Source organism: Battus philenor, unplaced genomic scaffold (genome assembly GCF_028537555.1).
Source record: "Battus philenor isolate CCGP_79_NKW_IND1 unplaced genomic scaffold, ilBatPhil1.0.hap1 SCAF_9, whole genome shotgun sequence".
NCBI lineage: Eukaryota > Metazoa > Arthropoda > Insecta > Lepidoptera > Papilionidae > Battus > Battus philenor.
This window is the reverse complement of record NW_027181759.1, coordinates 3166982-3189395: the sequence shown is the minus strand read 5'-3', so window position 1 is coordinate 3189395 and position 22414 is coordinate 3166982. Positions and strand designations below refer to the sequence as shown.

The 22414-nt window shown below is 34.1% G+C and overlaps 2 protein-coding genes across 2 annotated transcripts in view; one reads left to right on the top strand and one right to left on the bottom strand.

Annotated features, from left to right (window-relative positions):
* cry (cryptochrome) overlaps window positions 1-13749 on the top strand; it is a 42200-nt gene extending 28451 nt beyond the window's left edge. Inside the window, exons 3-14 of the mRNA XM_068776151.1 lie at window positions 3289-3435; window positions 4313-4459; window positions 5079-5266; window positions 6321-6437; window positions 6924-7057; window positions 7419-7514; window positions 8217-8290; window positions 8420-8546; window positions 9586-9768; window positions 11997-12164; window positions 12927-13050; window positions 13561-13749. Of these exons, the coding sequence (XP_068632252.1) occupies window positions 3289-3435; window positions 4313-4459; window positions 5079-5266; window positions 6321-6437; window positions 6924-7057; window positions 7419-7514; window positions 8217-8290; window positions 8420-8546; window positions 9586-9768; window positions 11997-12164; window positions 12927-13050; window positions 13561-13677 (1622 nt within the window). The 3' untranslated portion in view covers window positions 13678-13749. The remainder of the gene's footprint in view (window positions 1-3288; window positions 3436-4312; window positions 4460-5078; window positions 5267-6320; window positions 6438-6923; window positions 7058-7418; window positions 7515-8216; window positions 8291-8419; window positions 8547-9585; window positions 9769-11996; window positions 12165-12926; window positions 13051-13560) is intronic.
* Window positions 13750-16343: 2594 nt separating this feature from the next.
* Window positions 16344-19807, bottom strand: Nubp2 (NUBP iron-sulfur cluster assembly factor 2). Its single transcript, XM_068775808.1, has 4 exons — window positions 19653-19807; window positions 17297-17567; window positions 17002-17173; window positions 16344-16798 (listed from the first exon to the last, which is right to left on the bottom strand). The coding sequence occupies exons 1-4, from the start codon at window positions 19761-19763 to the stop codon at window positions 16564-16566; spliced, it is 789 nt and encodes a 262-aa protein (XP_068631909.1). The 5' UTR covers window positions 19764-19807; the 3' UTR covers window positions 16344-16563.
* Window positions 19808-22414: the final 2607 nt, after the last annotated feature.

The following is a 22414-nucleotide window of genomic DNA, read 5'->3' as shown; positions in this document are numbered from 1 at the left end:
AATATATGTATAAAACAGCATTATTTAGCTATTGATCTTAAAGCGATACGATAAGTTGATGTATGTTTAAACGTATCATTTCACGGCCTATATTCTACACATGGGTAATAGATCTGGGATTAATAAACAGCTATATCTAGGCGCAGATTTAGATGTCATGACTTTCCGCAACACGTGACCCATCCAATTTGCGACCCTCCGACGTGCGTCTGTGTATTGTGTGAACACGTGCGTGCGAACATAACATGTTTCATACTTTGGAAATTTCTATATATATACTAGCTGATCCCGCAAACGTTGTTTTGCAAAAAAAATATTTTTAATATTCAATTTAAATATAAGGGATGATCGTAGAGGGGTGAAAATTTATGGTTGTATGTATTCTTGTATGCTGTATCATAAAAAAATAAAAACAAAAAATTTCGTCAAAAAAATAAAAAAAATTTCAAGGGTGAACAACCCTAATCACTTAGGGGTATGAAAAATAGATAGTAGCCGATTCTCAGACCTACTAAATACGCATATAAAATTTGGTAAAAATCGGTCAAGCCGTTTCAGAGGAGTTCAAGTTCGAAAACCGTGACACGAGAATTTTATATATTAGATATTTAATTTACAAATATGTCGGAGTAGGTTAAGAACAGTTAAAAAGATAAGTAATAGGTTAGAGCGCTTGACGAATAGAATCTGTACACTCCGAAAGTAAGCAATGAATTTATATTATTTCTTTACTTTACTGTAAAAAATAAACAAACAAACAAATGATAATTTAAAACATACATAAGTTTGGCAAAAAAAATACTAATCTTCACACATTCATTTATAGACTCAGTATACTGTAAACTTTTATGTTTATTATTTTAATAGTTTGAAAAAAAAAATAATAAAAAAGAAATCGAGTGATCGAAGGTAGCCAATTCAGAGCGGGATTTTGTTAAATTATATTAACAATTAGGAAATTTATTTTGCAATTAATTTATTGTTTCGGTATAAGTTGAATATGTGATACCATTGCGTTGAAATCACGTGTCACTTATATTAACAAGCAATTTTCAATGTGTAATTGTTGTTCCGTGGGAGTAGTGTAGTGATGATAGCATTATTATAATTCATTATAGACAAAGATTTTAATTTTCAAAAAAATACATTTATGCTTATCGTTTGTACTAATACGAAAAGAAAGATTAAAATTGATTGATTTTTGTCTAAATGTGAGTGTTTTATTTTCTCATCGTAACTTCGAAGATAAATGTAATTTGGTTTGTGAATATATAAAAATCATTAAATGAAAATGTTAGTGTTTAGGCCATATTCAACTACGACTTCGAACGTAGCACCTTTGACAACTACTAAAGTAGGCACGACTTTTGACCAACATCAACTTCGTTTTATCTATATACATTTAAGCCCTACTTGTCTGGAAACTCCACTGAGACCATCGAGCATTGTACCCATATGTGACATAGATTAAATTTCGATCTAACTCTGATTTATGGGACTGCTGGTATACCTTCCGAATTATGTCAGAAAATAGGGTTGTAGCACCAAAAGTGTGTTTATGTGACTCTCCTCCTTGCATTGTAACCTGCACTACTTATAATGATCACTTTTTTTGGAAAGTTTTTCGCGAAACATTTTCTTAATTAGTTCCCTTGTCATTTTTTGAGACAGCGCCTTTGATTTTTATAACTTTTTCAGTCTTGATTTATATATATTTTCTATTTCTTTCCATCACATTACTACGCGTTTCCTTTCCATTTTCTTTCATTCTTATTGCTTTCATTTAGATACCTTCCATCCTTCGCTTCATTTGTTACAATATTACACATTATATGCATTTTATTTTATTGTCTTCTGTATATTTTCTTATGAAAATCTGATTATTTTTATAGTATTTATTTACAATTCTTTTTTTATTATATCTTATTTTTATATCACAGTGATTTTTCTTCACCTGTTTATTTAACCGAACTTATTTTTCGTAACCTCCATTATTATAATTTTTGCATATTGGAAGAAAACGTATCGGTATCTTGCGACTTTCATCAGGTAGGCGATGCCGACGCTCGCGAACTATGTTATGCCATCTTCGTTAATTAAAAAAAAAGTGTTCCGTTTGTTTTTGTAGTCAAAAGACTATTTTAAGCTGATAAGAGTCTGGTTTAACACATTATTTGCCCTCGCAGCGATATGGTTTCCCGGATAGGATTTTTCAACGAAAAAAAATAACTTACTTAACCTAAATTGGATTCGACATTCGCTTAACATTACGTAAAATGATCGTTTTCAATAACATACATTGTTTAATGTAACCTTTGATATCGCTATTCGTTATGTGAACGTATTACATCATAGCGTTTGCTATGCGACAGGAATTGATTTTGCTTAGGTACTTCGACCTATAAATTGCAATATGCGGCCGATAAGCTGACTTACCGATATATACACCAACATGTATACTTTGCGCATATATGCATGAACGCTGCAATAACTGCGTCTTGATGTACGACAAGGAGGGACGGCGTTATGCAATAGAAAAACATGAAACGCATTGGACTTACTTCTTGTTCTGTTCGTTTATTGTTAGAGGAACACCTTGATTTTTTTTGATATTTCCTGCCATGACATTTATATATAACAATTACGTATAAATTCTTCAAATTTTAAAAGTGATTTATCTGAAAGGAATACAGGTAAATACCATTTAGTTTGTTTTGTTTATTACTAAATTTTAGATGATAAAGTGTTCAACTGTAATAGTTAAATAAAGTGTCCAATAAAACAATGTTATGAGGCGGTTTTAACAAAATAAATTCTAAGACAGACACGTAATAACTACTATAAATAAGAATAAACTCGTAACGTCTAAGTTTCGCCTTCAAAAATTTAACAAATCCTTCATGGGTCTGAGTGCGCGCATACATAATGAAGTTCTTCAAGATATCTTTGACCGTCATTTTCTTAGTTATAAATTAATAAATTAAAATTATGTTATTTTAAATCTTATTATAGCATTCAAGGTTTTTAGTTAAATCGGAATCTGAAAACTCGATTCGTTGACTCATTTACATGATTGTTTTTATAACGTATATATATCGAACATTGTTAATTTTTTATTTAAGAAGAGCAACTGTTCAGTTCCTGGTTGGTTCTTCTCAGCAGATCGACATTCCTAGCCAGTGGTGGCTTACTGCTTATAATGTTAAAATGATTTAATATTTAAAAGTTCGTGCCTACTTGAATAAACATATTTTGGATAAGAATTTAATTAAAGATAAAACTTTTCAGATAACGAAGAAAGAATTATGTTGGGAGGCAGTGCTTTGTGGTTTCGACACGGCCTTCGGCTTCATGACAATCCATCTTTACACAGCGCGTTGGAAGACAAGTCCCTGCCGTTCTTCCCTATTTTCATCTTTGATGGAGAAACCGCAGGTATGGCATATATGCTCACATATTACTATTAAGTCAATCTAAGTTATTTAAAATGTAAAAAATCATCAAAAAAGAAACGATAAATTAGTCTTAATAACACGCTGAGAATTTCATTAGAGCGTCAAACGACTGCGATAATATAGCTATAATAATATAGCTGTTATAATAATATAGCATTAATAATATAGCTATAATAACATAGCTATAATAATAAGCATTAATAAAATAGCAGTAACAATATAGCTATAATAATAATATAGCTTTATTATCGCAGACGTTTAAAAATTGTGTATATTATTTATAATTTAATTTTGATTTTCACTCTAATGTTTATCTATTCTTCTTTTTCTTTTGGACCTTATTATTGCTTTGATTTCAATGGTCTGTACCTAAATCTTTATCTTACCTAATCTTATTTGTTATTGTTTAACACTGCACACAAATCCAAAATTTTAATTTCTCCGAATCATTATCATCACATAAAATCTGGAGTGACCACTTGCGTACGTCATGACAAGAATGCCAAAATGTGATAGAAACTATCATCAGATGATGACATCCTTCAACTTAAAGATACGAGGGTTCCGATCGAGCCCTGGAGTAGTACCCCTAGATGGGTTAGGGTTGTTACGGATCAACGAACCTGAAGGTCGTCAACTTAGATCATGAAATATAATCAACTAAGTACAGTCCGATCACGATAAAACAAAACGGCTTGTCAAATGGCATATGTTTCTGGTATATACGTAAATAGAGATGTTGCCGATTGTGTTTACATTTATTTTATATTATTTAAAATTATGCGGGAATATTTGCAACTGTATTCGTATGGACTCTAAAAGGTTATCAGCGTAATAAATAATAATTAATTACTTAGGAACTAAGCTGGTCGGTTATAACCGAATGCGGTACCTCCTGGAAGCTCTGGAAGATCTTGACAACCAGTTCAAGAAGTACGGTGGCCGCCTTATCATGTTGAAGGGGACTCCGCATGTTATCTTCAGGCGCTTATGGGAAGAGTTTGGTGAGAGTCTTTTTCATTATAAATTCTTTATATGAGATAATTTGTAAAAATCATCAATATTTATACGTATATTGACTTGTATCTGAAGGTGGTCTGTGGAAAGTTGCTCAAAGATCCACCGAGAGTGCTAAGCTCGGGATTTCACTAAAAGATGAATTCAAGAATGAGGATATAAGTAGACGAACAAATTATCCGAAAAAGCCTAGTAGCCTAGTAGCAGTGTTTCCCAACATAAGGCCCATGCCTACAGTGGGGCAATTTGATTCTTAAGCATTTCACTTTAATATAAAAATGATATATGTTACACGGGGGGGGGAGGGGGGGGGGCGTAAGAAATTTAAAAAGGCGTAAAGTGGGGCATGGCATAAAAAACACTGGCCTAGCGGATTAGCAAGTTATGTGGCAATAGGCAGGTCATAACGCACGGGCCGGTAGACGCGACGTGGATAGGCCATCCTCTACCTAGTGGGACCGACGACGTAGTAAACGACGCGTGAAATTGCTGAATGCGAGCAGCGCAGGACCTGTCATCATATCGATCTTTGGAGGGAAGGGGGGGCTATGCCTTGCAGTGAGGGTATATGAACGTAGTAGTCCATAACCCGGTATTATTTACCAGGTATTCGTAAGCTGTGCTTCGAGCAGGACTGCGAGCCGGTGTGGCGACTCCGTGACGACACCGTGAAGGTGGCCTGCCGGGACATCGGCGTCGTGTGCCAGGAACACGTCTCGCATACGCTTTGGGAGCCTGACACCGTAATCAGGGTCAACGGGGGGATTCCCCCGCTTACATATCAAATGTTTTTGGTTAGTAATTCACGTCTATAATTTATCTCGAAGACCAAATTAGTATTATTATTTGGGCAACTGTGTAAGGATGTCTGTGAAATGTATCTAAATAAACTTGTTATAAGTTTAAATGTGAATTTTTTTAATGATTATAGACCATTCGTAATGAATTACTCTTTTCCTGTATTAAGGATATTGTAAAAATGACCACAAAAAACTTGTCGGAGTTTGTCGTGGGATCTTTTAAGATCAGTGGTCGTTAGGAACCCCTGTAACTTGCATGCTATTATAAAGGAGTTCAATCTGATTTTATTTTCAATCAAATTGGGCTCTTCTGGCATTCTTCTCACGACATTCACAAGGGGTCACTATAAATGATCCAATGATATATCATATAATAATATGAATATAATTATAGGAGCAACATTACGTAGTCGTCAGGGGAGCTTCGAAAAGGGGAATTCCACAGAAATTAAATTGTTCATTTACGTCTGTATAAATGTGGTAATCGGGATGCAGGGATTGCATTTAGTCTTTCGTCGAGTCACAAATATTTATTTAAACAAAAAATCCTCAAAACTTCGCACACTCCGTCGTTCAACCGTCGTCTGTCTCCCTCCCTCTCACACACCTCTCGCTCGCACAATCTGACGTTCCACTTCACGCATGCTCTTACGTTCCATTCCACATAAATACAAGCGAAGCTCAAATGAATCTACCCATTTCTACTTTGGACTTTTTGTTTTTACTACCTTCTTGACATTTCGATCCTAGGAATAATCCCACAAAACGAATAGATATCAGCGAAGGATTAGGACATGTCCCTGTTGTATAACAACGAAATATCATAATGATTTTAGTACTTGCTAATCCTTTATAATTAGTCTTTACAAAAGAACGAGCGTATATAGATATTTTTCACGTGAGAAACTAAATAGTTACGCTCTTTGATGATTTAAATGACTACTCGGGGAAGCTACATAGCATCAAAAAAATCACAGGTTGTGATGTGATGGGATATTACATATTTTATCCATTATCATTATTGTGATCTTTTATGTGTTTCGAATAGCATACCGTGTCCACTATTGGAGACCCACCTCGGCCGGTACCGGATCTCGACCTGACCGACGTCAACTTCGGCGTGCTGCCGGAGAGCTTCTACCAAGAGTTTACCGTCTTCGATAAAGTGAGATCCAAATATTATCATATTCTAGACTATTCCTTAACCTCTGTAACTAGTCTTTCATTTTATAACTTAGTGAAATAATTAGTTAAAATAGTTATTTTAATCACTTATCTAAAAAAAAATTAAAGATTTTATACCTATTTCCAATGACTTTGCATAAAGTGATCACAACAAAATATGTCATAATAATTTATTTATTTTGTTTTGAAATATAACAGGCCAGTAATTTCTGAGAGTATAATTTCTACAAAGACAAATAGTAAACAATAACTCATTTTCAAATGTAACAATTTGAATTTTAATGACGCTTTGTCGTACTGTACATACGTTACTTGTTATTTCTGAAGCCTTTAATTCTTGGATAGGGTGCACCAAACATTGACAGCAAATGAGCTATACCTTCATCAATAATCATGTCTTTATCAAGGTAGTTTTATGGGATGTAAAGATCACATATCGGGTCGAACAAGTTGACTTTGATTTCAGGTGCCGAAGCCCGAGGATCTGGGCGTGTTCCTGGAGAACGAAGACATCCGTATGATCCGCTGGGTGGGCGGCGAGACCGCGGCCCTCAAGCAGATGCAGCAGCGTCTCAACGTGGAATACGAGACCTTCTGTAGGTCAGTAGTCCCCTACATTTATTTCTACATCTATCTACAATCAATGACCATCACACACATCGTCATCAAGCATCGCCAACATAACCATCACATCGCCGTTAAGTGATCATAACAGCGATGTGATAGTCATAGTCTGGTACTGAAATATGTTATATATCCAATTCACCTAAACATAGTTTTTATTTTAATAAAAATCAGTTAAAAGATCTAGTGATGTAAAGATGGAATAAAAATAAGTAATTTTTTTTACTTATTGCTTTACACTGATTTTCTTTGATAGAAAATTTTCATGTCAGTCACCTATGATATTTATCATATGACCATATTTTTGGCACCTAATATAAATTTGTAAAATTTACAGGGGCTCTTACCTGCCCACGCACGGCAGCCCCGATCTTCTGGGACCGCCGATTTCTTTGAGCCCAGCGCTGCGCTTCGGGTGTCTATCTGTTCGCAAGTAAGTTCAACGCGTTATACATCTTAAACTTATTCATAAACATAAAAAAAATAATACATTTTTTTTAAATTATCTAGACGTTAGGGTATCAACAACTCTAATGATACGTGTACAGTACGACGTGACATAAAAATAAATATTTAATATTTTTCCTCTTATTACAGTAGTTTCAAGATTACTCTTCTTGTTTTGAACGAATGAAAAGTAAATTAAAAAATCTTCACAATGCATATTTGTATTGCACTCAAACCTGTTTTTGTGAACGCATAAAAAACGCAAAACTACTTCACCTGTAGTTGTTAAAAATAATTTTCGAAAAACAATTACAAAGTATTTTCTAATTCCCGCAATAAGAAGGTTTCACGTAGAAAATTAAAAATATTACGAAATTCACTCGCGATGAGTAGATAGGCATAAAAAAACTCTGCTCCCTTTAAGTACACTTCTACCTATTGGTTAGATCAAACAAAACAAATATGAGACAAGTCGGCATATATCATTGGCAAAAAAACAACTCAACTATCTAATGATATATCACCAACCCAAAGATCAATATGATGACGGGTCTTGCCTTGCACAGTTAGTGGGAAGCCTACTCGTGTCGTCTGTGTTATTTTGGCAAATCTAGTTTTTGTTTGTTCTGCAAGAGCCCGATATAAAACAATGATTTTATTCCTAGGATTTGTTTTCTAACATTCTCAGGTTCTACTGGGCCCTTCAAGACTTGTTTCAGCAAGTGCATCAAGGTCGACTCTCTGGTACCCAATTTATAACAGGTATGTCTTTTGTCTTTATAATATTCAACATTTACAGCACTACACTTTGAATATATAGAATACATTTGTATGACCAGGGCAATATCAACCTCTGGCTTTATAAAAAATTGTTTGTATGTTTTCGTGCAGGGCAGCTGATATGGCGCGAATATTTCTACACTATGAGCGTCAACAATCCAAATTACGGACAGATGAATGAGAACCCAATCTGTCTCGACATACCGTGGAAAAATCCAGAAGGAGATGAATTAACAAGGTAATTATGTAATGCAATTTTGTCGTCATTATATTCGTAGTTACTTTCTAAATGTATATATAGATATCAAAATAATTATATGAGATTGTAAAATTAAATAATTGATACGTTTGAAACGTGGCAAGCCGTTTAGTCAAATATCGCGAGAAGGAAATTGTGATTTATCATTCACAAGTTTATAACATTAGATCATAATAGTGTTCACGAAGTTTCTCGAGCGGCGACCACGAGTCGATGGACGCCGCGTGGTCATGCGCCCCACCGGTGGACCCAAGGTGGACCGATAAGACAGTTAAGGTTGCCGGAAGTCGCTGAATGCTGGCAGCGCGGGAACGTTTACAGTGGGCGACTATCGGTTTAAAACAAAAAGAAGTATGAAAAGGACCAATATTTAGCCACTTCCGCACATGTTATGTTCGCAATGGAACAAAATTATTTTAGGTTCAACGGTAGTTATTATAGACAAAGGGAGGGATTGGCTATGGGATCTCCGTTATCTCCTTTGATGGCGGAGATCTTCATGGACAACTATGAGAATAGGTATATTGTGGGTAATAGTAACATCCTTTACTATTATAGGTATGTGACATGATGACATTTTTGTAAGTAATTTAAATACATTTCATCCAAAAATTAAGTTTAAATTGGAACTTGAAAATAACAATTCAATTAACTTTAAAAAAGAAAAACATGCGGAAGTGGCTAAATATTGGTCCTTTTCTTACTAAGGATGGACTTCCGGCGAGGTAACGCCTGATTCCATTAAATAAAAAGAAGTATGTCCGTTCTTTCTGAAGGTTACACTTTAACTAGACAAGGTGAAAGCGTATTTCTAATTTAATATATATATATATATATATATATATATATATATATATATATATATATATACACACATATACGGAGCAAGTACAAAATATGTAGTTCATATATATTTTATTTCTATGCTTTCTTTTAACTGTTTTTATACTTGCTTATATTGTTAAATGTGTGTTTCCACAAGGCCATCTACAGATGTTCTTGATCTATATTTTTTCAGATGGATGGAAGGCCGTACGGGCTTTCCGTTTATAGACGCGGCCATGAGGCAGCTCAGGACTGAGGGCTGGCTGCATCACGCACTCCGTAATACCGTGGCCTCTTTCCTCACGCGCGGTACACTCTGGTTGTCATGGGAACACGGCCTCAACCACTTCCTCAAGTATCTTCTTGACGCTGACTGGTAACTTTATTTCATCATCTTAGCTGATAGACACCCACTGCAATACACAAGTCTCGCCCAAACATGGCCAACCTGACGTCAGCGACTTCCCAAGACTTTTAATATGTCATCAGGGGTCTATTCACCTAGCGTCTACCGCATCGTGCTCGTCATTCAAAAACCTTTCGTCCCTGGTCTGCCTATTGCCACTTTAACTTGAAAACATGCTGTGAAAAATTCGTTTATTTTCGTGTCTACTGATGTCTTTTTTGAATATATCCTAAAATAAAAAATTAGCTTCGTAACTCCAGCCCGATTCGCTCTTAACCCTTAATTAGGCGCATTAAGAAAATCACACAATTAGGCGCATGGGGTCTTAAATGACCCCAAAAAAACATTGGGAAAAGAGTATCAAAAAGGAATAAAACTTAATGGATTTCTATAGTAATTAATAAAGTTCTTTAATATACTTAACTTTAAGAAACAAATACTTACTATGACATTAAAAATATTAAAAAAAAAACACAAACAGTAAACCTCTCTTTAAACTAATTTTTTTGGCATAGCCGAGATCAACTTAAAAAATAAAGTTTATTCAGCCTCATCAGCGGAATCTTCTGTTCTGCATCCGATGCAGTAAATCCTTGAGTGTTGCTGACAAATAAATTTACGACACTTGAAACATTTTGTTGGCACTTTTTTGTCGTCCTTTCTAGGACACGATGAACAGCGTCCACGCTTAGCTGTCGATTGATAAACCGCCTTGTTCACATTATAAACTTCATGGAGCCGTTTTTTTGTTGTCGCTGGTACAGCACGTAGTTGTATACGGCGTTTTTGGTGATCTTCCACAAGTGCCGCAGCTATTTTCTTCAAGAAAATCCGTGTATATGTCATAGTCTTCCCAGTATTCGCTTTTTGTATGACAAATGCGTTGATGCCTGATATGTTTATACTCCAGGTAAATGTAAAATAATATTTTGTGCTCGGGTCCTTACTGCGTTCGATGGTGGTTCTTTACACCATTTCACTTTCTGGTCATTTCTCTGAGTATGTCGAGATAAAAAATAATTATCTTCCGTTGATATAGGGATGTCTTGGATATGTTCAGACTCCTCAATTTCGCTTTATGAATTATGAGCACTATCAATGACAGCATCGTTTAAAGTTTCGTCTTGCGAATCTGAACCAGCGATATCTTGCTCTTCATCAAGCACTTCATCCAGTCATTGCAATACTTGTTTGTCGTTAGGCATTTCAATTCAAAAAAAAGAAAAAGCATAGAAAAAAACTCAAAAATACATAAAGAAATCATACCGTATCAAAATACACACATACAAAGATAAATAGTAAACAATATACTAATATGAACACAAAAAAATCACAAAAGTAAAAACTTACCTTCGCCAAAAAATGGAACGTAACTGGGCGCATGGGGTCAGCTCTCTATAGGACAGCGATGTGTGTGCAAGAGTTAATGTTCTAGATGCGACTAATTTGCGTACCTCGAGGGGGGTGAGGAAGCTAGAAAGAGCGTTAGTACGCTCTGAAGACTGTAAGCCAATATTTTTTGAATTTCAAGTGGCCCTGACCCCATGCGCCTAATTAAGGGTTAATAGGTGTATTTTTATAAAACACATCCTAAGTAAATTTCAACGTGGCAAAAAATAATAATTGGGCAAAGCTTTGTCTCTGAAAGTGCTATAATTTTAAAAAATGCATTTTTAATAGACGCCTTTTCCTTTCTAACGGAATTTCGTAATATGCGTTCTTAGCTGACCTCTACTTGATTAAAGAAAAATTCCTACAAAATTACAAGTCCCTAAGTATTATTGTTCCAGAGATATCGTAATGAGTCAGTACTTAAGTGGAAATCTCATATAGGATGTTTAAAAGAGTGAATATCTCACTTTTTCTGTCAATTAATATATGGCAACTTATTCAAAAAACAACGGTTTCATAAATAATAAATAACGTTATAATAACATAGTTTGAAAAAGCGTTTTAAAAATTCGGATTGCTACATATTAAAATTAATGCTTTGTTTACTATTATAATAACATATTTCAGAATGATCATTTACTTATATACGTTGATTTAATTTAGGGGTAAAATCTTTTTGCATGAATAATGAGCTATATATTCTTCTCTTTAAAGCTTTTAAGTCTATAACGAATTATCAAATACAGATAAAATATGCAACAATTTAAATAAAAAAAGAAACGCAGGAAATAACAAGGGTCTCGCAGGTCGGTGTGCGCCGGCAACTGGATGTGGGTGTCGTCGAGTGCTTTCGAAGCGCTGTTGGATTCTAGCGAGTGCGCTTGTCCGGTGCGTTTGGGACGCCGTCTCGAGCCCAGCGGCGAGTATGTTCGCCGCTACGTACCTGAGCTGGCGCGCATGCCCGGAGAATATATGTAAGTGTTCATATATACGTGCATCAAGTGTAGGCGTGTTGGCTCGATGAGTTTCAGATTTCCTGTCATCGATACGTTCAATAGGAATCTTAGAAGCCTTCAAATAAAACCATTGCATTGACTTGTGTCATTTTAATCGGACGAGGATAGGAGTCGGAATCTAACATAACTCTGTCTTTTCTTCAAGAGGGTAGTCTAACTTAAGTACAAAAGAAGAATTTCCTATTTCACCAAAAAAATCTCTGCCTTTTATACACACACAAGTGTTAGTATAGGCCGCATCTAACCTGTACTCTGGAAAAGGCGTATGTCTAGAATCGGACGTCTTGCGACGTCTCACGTCATTTTGTATATATATATGTATGTATATATATATATATATATATATGTATGTATAAGAGATGTATATATAAGAATTATTAGAATCTTTGGCAGTGATGTTTCTTGATTATTTTGTTTGTTATTTGTTATTTTGTTGTAATTTGGACAATATCTAACAGAGTGTATATGTCTAAATCTGTATTCTTAAACTTTATATAACGATGTCTTGTTGTGGAGTTTCTTCCTGCTTCTTCTCCACAACTAAAACACGTTACGAAGCAGAGTAGAGTCAAAAATAAAACAGATAAAAAAATGTTTACGATAAATAATAGTTCTATTAAAAGTTCCTATGTTGAATAAATGAATTTTAATTTTATTTAGATGTAATTTCAAATCGCATAAAAAATTTGTAGCTATACATATAAAATAAATTCGTTTTAGTTACGAGCCGTGGAAAGCGCCCATTGACGTACAGGAGCGCGCAAACTGTATCATCGGCAAAGATTACCCCGCTCCTGTGGTGAACCACCTGGAGGCCGCGCAGAAGAACGGCAATGCTATGAAGGTGACGATGATATATTCAACCCATTTGAATATTTTGAAATTTTAGTACTTTTATTATAACTTAAATACTTTCCTTAAAACTGGCATCAAGCTACCAGTTACATTGAGAGTGAGAGAGTGAGCAAAAGTGTGAATGTGAGTGAGAAAGTGAGTTGATGAATGTGAGACAATGGCGTCGGTAAGAGAAGGCGAGAGAGTGAAAAAATAGATAGTTGAGAGTGAGTGAATGGGAGATCTGTCTCTTTTTTTCTCATACTCACTCTCTCACTTTCTGATGCGAGAGAGTGAGTTATGAGAAAGTGACCTAGTGAGAGTATTAATGAATGAATGAGTATGAGTAAGAAAGTGATGATAGTGTATAACATTGGGGCAGTTTTATTAGCGGGAGAACGGCCGTATGTATCATAGTGTATATTATAGTTGATGCTTATTACTACCACATGATAACCTCTTTAACGTCTTATTTGAAAGATTTTAGTCCTTCGCCTAATATTATCGTATGTTTCTTCAGGAATTACGCAGAATACTCGAGAAAGCTCCACCGCACTGCTGCCCGTCATCCGAAGAGGAGATCAGGCAGTTCATGTGGCTTAACGAGGATGCGCAGTCCGACATAAGCACTAATTAAACCAAACAAGACCCTATCTACACGATGAGAGGGTTGAAAATAACGTAACACGATAAACTACTTAGATAAAAACAATTACAGTGGTACCTCGACATACGAGTTTAATTCGTTCCGCAACCTTGCTCGTATCTTGAATTACTCGTATCTCGAAACAAATTTCCCCATACAAAACAATTGAACTACCATTAATTCGTTCCAACCTCCAAAATGTCACCCCAGTTATTTTTGTTACGTGGTTTTGAATAATAAAAACATATTTATAAATATCAAATATTTATTGCACAAAAACAAAAAAGACAATGTAAAAAAACAAATTAAATATCAAGTCAGTTTAGAAAAAAACATGTCCAAGGAGGTTTGTTTCTTCCTCCCTCTCAGAATGTTCCGGAAATGAGTTAGGCAAGTGTCATTAAAAAGGTCAGATGCACGACCTGTTGCAACTTTATCTGGATGTATTTTTTCCACGAACTGTGAAACTCTCTCCCACATTCCTAAGGTCTCCTTTATCTCACTTGTAGAAATAACTTCCTCCTCTGACTCCTCGAAACCAATTTCTTGCATAACCTCAGTATGCTGCTATGACTGTAACTCTTGTATCTCCTCAGTCGTCAGTTCCTGGGTGTGCTCCTCGATGAGCTCGTTCACGTCTCTCTCTCTTCCACCTCTAGACCCATCGATTTCCCCAGAGATACAATCTCCTCCTCTACTGAAACACCGGGTTCCAATTGTTCATAACACAACTACACAACCTATCACAGCATAAGTACGCTGCTAACTAATCGTGATGGAGCGACTGCGTGTTACTACCGAACCGAACTCGTATCTCGAATTTCGCTCGTAACTCAAAGCAAAAAATCACTTACTCGTCGGCTCGCATCTCGAAAAACTCGTATGTTGGGGCACTCGTATGTCGAGGTACCACTGTATATGTAAACTTATCAGATGGTAAAGTACACTTTCAGATTCCATTGATAAGAATTATTCCATAGACTGTTTAAAAAAAACAGTTGAACGAAATTATTATAATATATTGAAAAATGATAACTGTTCATCATTTCTCGAACTGTTCTAATAATAAAAGCATTTTTATCGTTTTCATAGGAATTGTGTAGAGGTTTATTCTTATATTTTATTTTGATTGTTGAAATAAAGTTATAAACAAGAGTTTTTAGTTAATCAAAATGTGTGGAACTTGCTTTGTTGAGTCATTTACATGATTGATATTATAATGTATACATGAAATTTTTTTAACTATATTATCAAAAGCGTGACAGTGCGGTTTCTGGCCGGCTCAGGGCTCCGAGCCTGAATAGTAATCTAAGAATATGATGATATTATTATGTATTTATTAAATAAATTAAACTTTTAAATATTACAATTATGAATTGGCTTAATGTGAATCTCAATTTGATTATTATCTCTGGCAGTTATAATTATTTTTTTAAAATATAATGTAAAACCAAGAAAGAAGTTTTCAAGGAATTGTCTCATCTATATGAAATGTTGTAGTTAATGTATTTATAATAGATTGCAAGTTTAAAGCCAATTAATGTTTTTCATAACTATATTTTTAGAACTGTGTATTAAAAAAAAAAGTCATTGATAAATAGTCCATACCTTTTTGTATAAGAAAACTTTTTCATAAAAGACAATTTATATGTAAATCGTACTTTAATTATTGATATAAATGAAAATTTTAAATAAATATTTTTCTGTATCAAAGACATTTACCAAATTTATATCGATGTTTCGAGTTTTAAGTGCATATTTTAGTATACCATAAGTAAAATAAATGTTCTATGTGAAAAAGTTTTTTCATTCCTAGATATTTCCTATTTTATCCGATATTGTGACCTAATAAATTTATTTTCAACTAAACTTTGAATGCAACAATTGTGATTTATTAGTAACATTTGCTCTATGTATAATTAAATTCATACATCAGATCTTGGTCGATTTTTCTTTATAAATATATTATACCCATAATTTTTAATCAAGAAAGCTTGCGACAGCTCTCTCTTGGCTTGAACCTTTGTTCTTATTTTTGCTATCAATGTGTCTTTATTTATAAACACATATTTATGCAATCTTAATATTTACTTTTTAACAATGACATATTTAGGAAAAAATTATATACACTACAATTACCAACTGTCAATAATTTATGATTTTACAATGCAATTATGCCAATCAGCATTGTTCACTTGTATTACACAGATTTTATGCCCTTTATAATTTTCAGGTTTAACAGCATAAAATCCGAATTCAACAACCGATGCATGTATATTATTTAATGTAAAATATATGGAAATGGCTTCAATGAAGTACAAACATATAAATTAAAAAAACAAACTTTATATTTAAGATCTCTTCATTTGCAGAAGGTCTCGGAAGGAATTTTATCATACAAAATTGCCTTCCATTAAAATCACACAGCAAAATGGTATGGTATATACTTCCAAATATAGGATTGTTAATAACAATGTTAAAAAAAATTCAATCAAACATTCATTGGATGATTTAATGCATATCCTAAAACTTTATGTACTTTTAACTTTGGGAAATGTTTGGAAATGACTAACCAAAATGTGAGACTATTTCTATCTATGGAAAAAGTTTTTTTTGGACTAAATAATGGCAACATTATATGGTAAAACATCTCGATTTATTAAAAATATCATGATTGTTATCAGTCCATTCTAAAATTAAATACAATTTAAAACAAAGGAAAAGATTTACTGTAAATTATAAACATTTTGTGATTTTAAACATTTGCTCATGAACTACCTTTTCTTATACAATATTGCAACACTTAAAATACTAACATTATGCTATGTTATACATCCACCTACTAGTCAACACCTATACATTATTAATATCAAAGTTTCAAGAGCCATTTTGTATTAATTCAGCCAAAACTGTAACAAGATGATTAAAAACTTTGCTGGTGTCTGAGTCTGGGAGTTCATTTACTGCTGCCAGACCTTGACCGGCGAGTTTACCCACCCGAGGGTCAATTGGTATGCATCCTAGGAACTTGACTTTAGCTATTTCTGCTAGTGACTTACCACCGCCACTTGAAAATATGTTAGTGCATTCATTGCATGTTGGACATTGAAACCTGTAAGAGATTATATAATAAGATTTGTTGTTTCCACTATTGGGATCCAAGTCCCCTGTTAAAGAGATGGTAAGTCCCTAAATAGCCATGCACACAGAATTATTAGACAATTAAAAGTAAGCAATGGCAGATATGATGATGATGATTGACAGTATGAAACCCTTCACTATATCTCCAAGTATTTAATGTAGAAATAAACTTACCCACTCATATTCTCAATTATCCCAAGAATAGGTATCCCAGTTTTGTTACAGAATGTTATCTCTTTCCGGACATCCTCAATGGAAACTTCCTGGGGTGTGGTGACCAGTATGGCTGAGCAGTGTGACACTGTGCGTAGATTTTCCATTACTGTTATATGCTCATCTGATGTACCTGAAATATTAACAATAAAAAACTTTAATGAGATATTAAAAGTTCAAATGTGTATATAAAAATTAATTTCCATTATTATGAGTTGAGATACAATGATATAAATTATGTAACGGAATCCCAAACCTGGAGGAGTATCAATTACTAAGAAATCTAAATCCTGCCAACAGACATCTTCAAGGAACTGTTTGATCATTGCTGTTTTCTTAGGTCCCCTCCAAACTACAGCATCATTGCGAGATTTCAAAAGAAATCCAATTGACATAACACCGAGTTTTTGTTCTTTATCTAAGTAAACGGGTACCCAGCCCTCTGCACCTTGATGGATACTCTCTGATTCAATGTTTAATATATGTGGCACACTGGGTCCGCAGAGATCTACATCAAGTAAACCAACCTGAAAAAAATTATAAAACTAATCTATAACTTGACCAACTTGTAATAAACTGGTAAAGAACTAAAAAAAAGCAAATCATGTAAATCTGTATTGTATTTCACCTATTCGCCTTAATCTTCACATTTCCTAATTTATCTTTAAAAATGATGAGAGATTTAATGAGTTAATTGGGATTTTACTTTAAATATCCTTATTTTTTTTGTATTGCCAATACACAGTCATTAGTTATAGAGGTAAAAGTTTGAAAAGGTGTAACACAGCTCCTTTCCTATCAATTAATTAGCTTCAAAATTTACTTTAACATAACATATTCTGGGGGCAAGCAGCTCTTAAAAAAAGAATAATAAGGCGATTGTTAAGTATGCAACTAGGCTTTGCCATCAGGATCACACGGGCGTTCAAGACCATATCCACCACAGCCGCTCTAGCACTTGCAGAACTTACCCCACTCGACCTCAAAGTTCAGGAGGTGCAGGCACTGGAACTCACAAAACTTACTGGCGTCTCTCATCTTTTACCTCGTGATATAACTCTAGAATGCCCTACACCACCACACAAATTATTGCACCCCGCTACCAGAGTATCCATTCCTGTCCTTTCCCCCTCTAGAGATCGTAATTACACTCCACCCTATCTCCATGCTTTGAATATATACACTGATGGGAGCAAGCTGGAGGACTCCTCCACGGGAGCAGCATTCGTTGCTTTCCTTGAAGGCTGCCAAATCTTCCAAAAAATACAGACTTCACTTGCTTTGCTCGGTCGCTCAAACCGAGCTTCTTGCCATTATGAAAGCCTGCTTGTGGGCCAGTTCAACATACCCGAACCCATACACAATTATTCACACGGACTCACAATCGGCCATCACCGCAATGCAGAATAGAAGCAACACCCACCCCATCTTCACACAAATTCACACTCTGATACAGACATGCACGTCAGCTACATTACACTTTACCTGGGTCAAAAGCCACACAGGCGTCGTTGGTAACGAGGAAGGCAACTTGGCAGCAAAGAGTGCTGCCGCAATGCATTCTACACCGGCTTATGTCTACTTCCCAATGAGTTTCATGATGAGCGCAATCCGCACTGAACACAGCCGCATTAGGCAGGCTAGGTATGAGAGCTCGGCTTAGGGTTGACATACCATAGGATTCCTTTCGAAACTCACGGACATAAACAAACTGCGAAAACTCATCAGACATCTTTCCATCTCACACAACTACTAAGCAGGCATGGGTATTGCAAGCAGTAGCTGCACTGTTTTAAAATAATCGATTATATTATATATTACCCATGTGACAACTCCACAGTACAGACTTTTGATCACTTACTCAGACACTGCTCCCAATTTGCATCCAAAAGACGTAACCATGTGACCTTATGTGAAAAACTTAATATACCTCCGTTCAACTTACAGAACCTTCTTAAGAAAAAATCTAAAGTAGAATCATTTGATAAGTTGGCCCGGCATATTGTTATAAATCTCAAGGCATTTAATGGTCTGTAGCGCTTGGGTTAAATAAAATAATGTAGCAACTAATATATAATTGAGTATTCCAAATTGTTTTGTTAATATGTATAAATTTTAGCTGTATTTACCCATAAGAGAAAATTGTGCTAAAAACAAAAAAAATATAAAACGCTGTTGTGCCTCGCAGCTGGGAAAAGAAAGATCGTATCAAATAGCGGCAATCCTCTCCCAACTGTCTGCGTTTAGTTTAAGCGAAAAAAAAATATTGTTAAAAAACACTAGCGACACAAATTAGAATTAATAAAAAAAAACATAATATATTCCAGGGATTTAAATGTTTAACACCCATTAACAAACATAGGTAACAAAATTTTTGTTGACAAATGAGATGAACATACCCTTTAAAGCTTTTACACCGATAACCAATAAAAATGTATGTATACCACTCAGCCAAACCAAATGGCGGGTTGTATACAAGGATATTAAAAATAAATTCAAATATAATTCTAACGAAAACATTTTTATACCGTATGTAAAAAACCAAATAAATCATGTCCTTTAAATAGAATACAGGACTTATTGCAATAAGTAATTGTTATCTAAAATCTTACTTTAAAACCCTTTTCTTTAAGCGTTAGCGCCAACTGCGTGCTAACAGTTGACTTTCCGACACCTCCTTTCCCCGATAACACCAAAATAATAGATTTTGCTAATTCTAACATATTTTAAAATAATACTTTTAATACTTATTATACTTAAAAAGTTTCAAAATTTATCAAAGTAATGTCAAAATACACATAGATTATACCGAAGATATGACAGATAAAACATTTAATATCTTGCCAAATTATATCTTCTTTTATTACATTTTTATAATATCTGCTCTGAGTTTACTTGTAACTAAGATATTACTTACGAAGTTATTATTAGTTTTCATTTTATTTACTAAATATGTAGTGGAAATTAATAAAAGATGAAAGATGTTTATATCAAATAATTATTTTTTTAATGAAACTTATTAATCAATGTAATTTATTATTAAAATCGATGTTTCTAACTTTGTTAGATTTGATGTTCATAAATGAAATCATTTTTTGACAGCGCTTGCGCAAAATTCAATTTCGCTTGTGGCGCCTTCTAACATGTTTTTTAGTTTCATAAAGATTTTTCAAGTGGAGGTCGTGTCAGCTGTGTGCGGATACTTAGATAGAGAAATGTTACAATTTTTCTATTTTATGACTGATTTTAACCTATATTTTAACATCGTCTATTCGTGATAGTATTTCTTTGTAATTTTTTACATTTTGACTAGTGTACTATCCGTGTTTGTGTAGTTTCTTCTTATAGAATTTGAGTTTAGTGGTTGTGCAAGGATTTATCCCCGGCCTAAGCTGTTTCTTTGGTTTATCCGCGGTTAACGGTGACACCGAGGTTGGTGCTTTTCTTTTGAAGTTTATTAATTAAATTCATAAACATATATTACTATTTTAATTCAAGATTATGCTTTTAACCGGCTTTTGGAATTGATTCATAACTAGACATATGCGGGCAGGATAGTTCACGCGATCGCGCATTGAACCACCCTACACATTAGCGAAGGGGAGATGGTTAAGCAGATTACCTAGTTTTCTTTTCATTAATTTTGTATTATTTAATCTATTCCATCTAAAATTTGCCATTTTCACTGCAAATTTAATTTTTGTTGTTACCATAAATATTTAGTAACGTCGTTAGATTGTCTTGTTATTTTTCTGTAAGAAACTTTAGTATCGCCCTTTCGGATTACTACATTTACTTTTTTCATTTAGAACATCAATACAATTCTACTATTATAAAACCACTTTAATCTATTTCAAAATTCTTGTATTGTACCATATTACGAAGGGAGTAAAAATAGTAACATTATATGCTATATTTTAAATTATTTCTAATAAATAGTAATGTTGTTTGATTAGTATTAAAGAAATTAATTTTCTTACAGAACACTTAATTCTTATTGAATAGAATGTATTAGTAAGTAAAGAATAATATTTATGTAGCATTTTAAAAGTTCACAAAAATGTTATTTGAGAAGGATTTTACTAATAAGTATATACTTTAACAAATAGTAACATGTAGAAATGGTTCCTTTCAGTGACCCACTTAATGAAATGTTTACAATATAATAAAAAAAAAGAAGTTTGTAATTGATGTATTTATTTCCTAAGCAATAACAAACAATAAATGAGAGAAATCCATCCCTTTATTTTAAGTTTTATATTAGGATTGTGTTTTAATTTTTGACAATATGTCCGATGTTCAGTGAACTTTTAACACAAAATGCTAACAACCTTAGACTTTATGATATAGTTTTCAGTCATAATCATAATATTTTTAATATTAATATTGGAACCCTTATCCTTCAACAAGGCCAAAGAGGCTTGGTAGATAAAATAATTAATAACATATATTAACATATGCTATGAGCAAACTGAAACATATGATATTCACAAATTGTTCTGTATAAGGATCTTATTTTGATGTTTTTATAATTTTAGTCCATATTTTTTATACAGAAATTACCAATATACATAAAAGAAATACTAATTTCACTAAAGAATTATTTTAATATAATTTCATTAATCTAATCTAATCCAATGTGGTATGGTTAGTCAATATCACAGCTTCACATCCCCTTATAACGCGATATTTTTAAGCGTTATATTTCTTTACTGCGATATTTAAATTGTTTGTACAGTTTAGCACCTTTTGATGAAAAAAATGGTGATAGTCTTGAAGATCCTATAATAACAGGTCGTAACATTCTTGCAGATAGCTCCGGCAGATAAACATTTCTCCAAGTTATTTGTAATGTATAATTTATATGTTACTGAAGGTTTTTTATAACATCATTTTAGCCTCCACTGCTGGATATAGGTGTCCTCTCATAGATTTCTATTGAGACTGGTAGGAAACAGCATGCATGCAGCACTTGCCGGTTTATGTTCTCTACTCCAAAACCTTAAGGCCCCAGAGGCTATTTGTCGTTGCGTTCTGCCCACAGCCACTTGCCAATCCGCTGGGCGATACCTCTTACTATATTTCATCTCCGTATATCCTCATTCATGATCCGGACTCGTAGAAGAAGTTTTGAGTTCTGTACTCCACTTATTCAGTGTGATTTTAACATGTATCTCACTCCTTCGAGCAGTAACCGTGGCTTGGTCACTTACGATAAACTTAAGAAGAACTGACATACCCAGCCTGGGGCAAAGAGCTGGCCCGAAGCGGTAAGTCAGAGGTCGGTGCCGCTCTGGCTCTGTTTCGACACGATAAAACGCCTATATTTCGACAGCACTTGACATTATCACTGATCTCCCATAAAAAGTAAACA

Bases quoted from the DNA above. Each gene is read 5' to 3' on its own strand.
- Nubp2 (XM_068775808.1), bottom strand. From the start codon at position 19,763: ATGTTAGAATTAGCAAAATCTATTATTTTGGTGTTATCGGGGAAAGGA. The intron at 17,174-17,296 runs GTTTGGGATTCC...TTAATATTTCAG, and splicing joins AGTAATTGATACTCCTCCAG to GTACATCAGATGAGCATATA. The intron at 16,799-17,001 runs GTAAGTTTATTT...AATCTCTTACAG, and splicing joins ATAATTGAGAATATGAGTGG to GTTTCAATGTCCAACATGCA.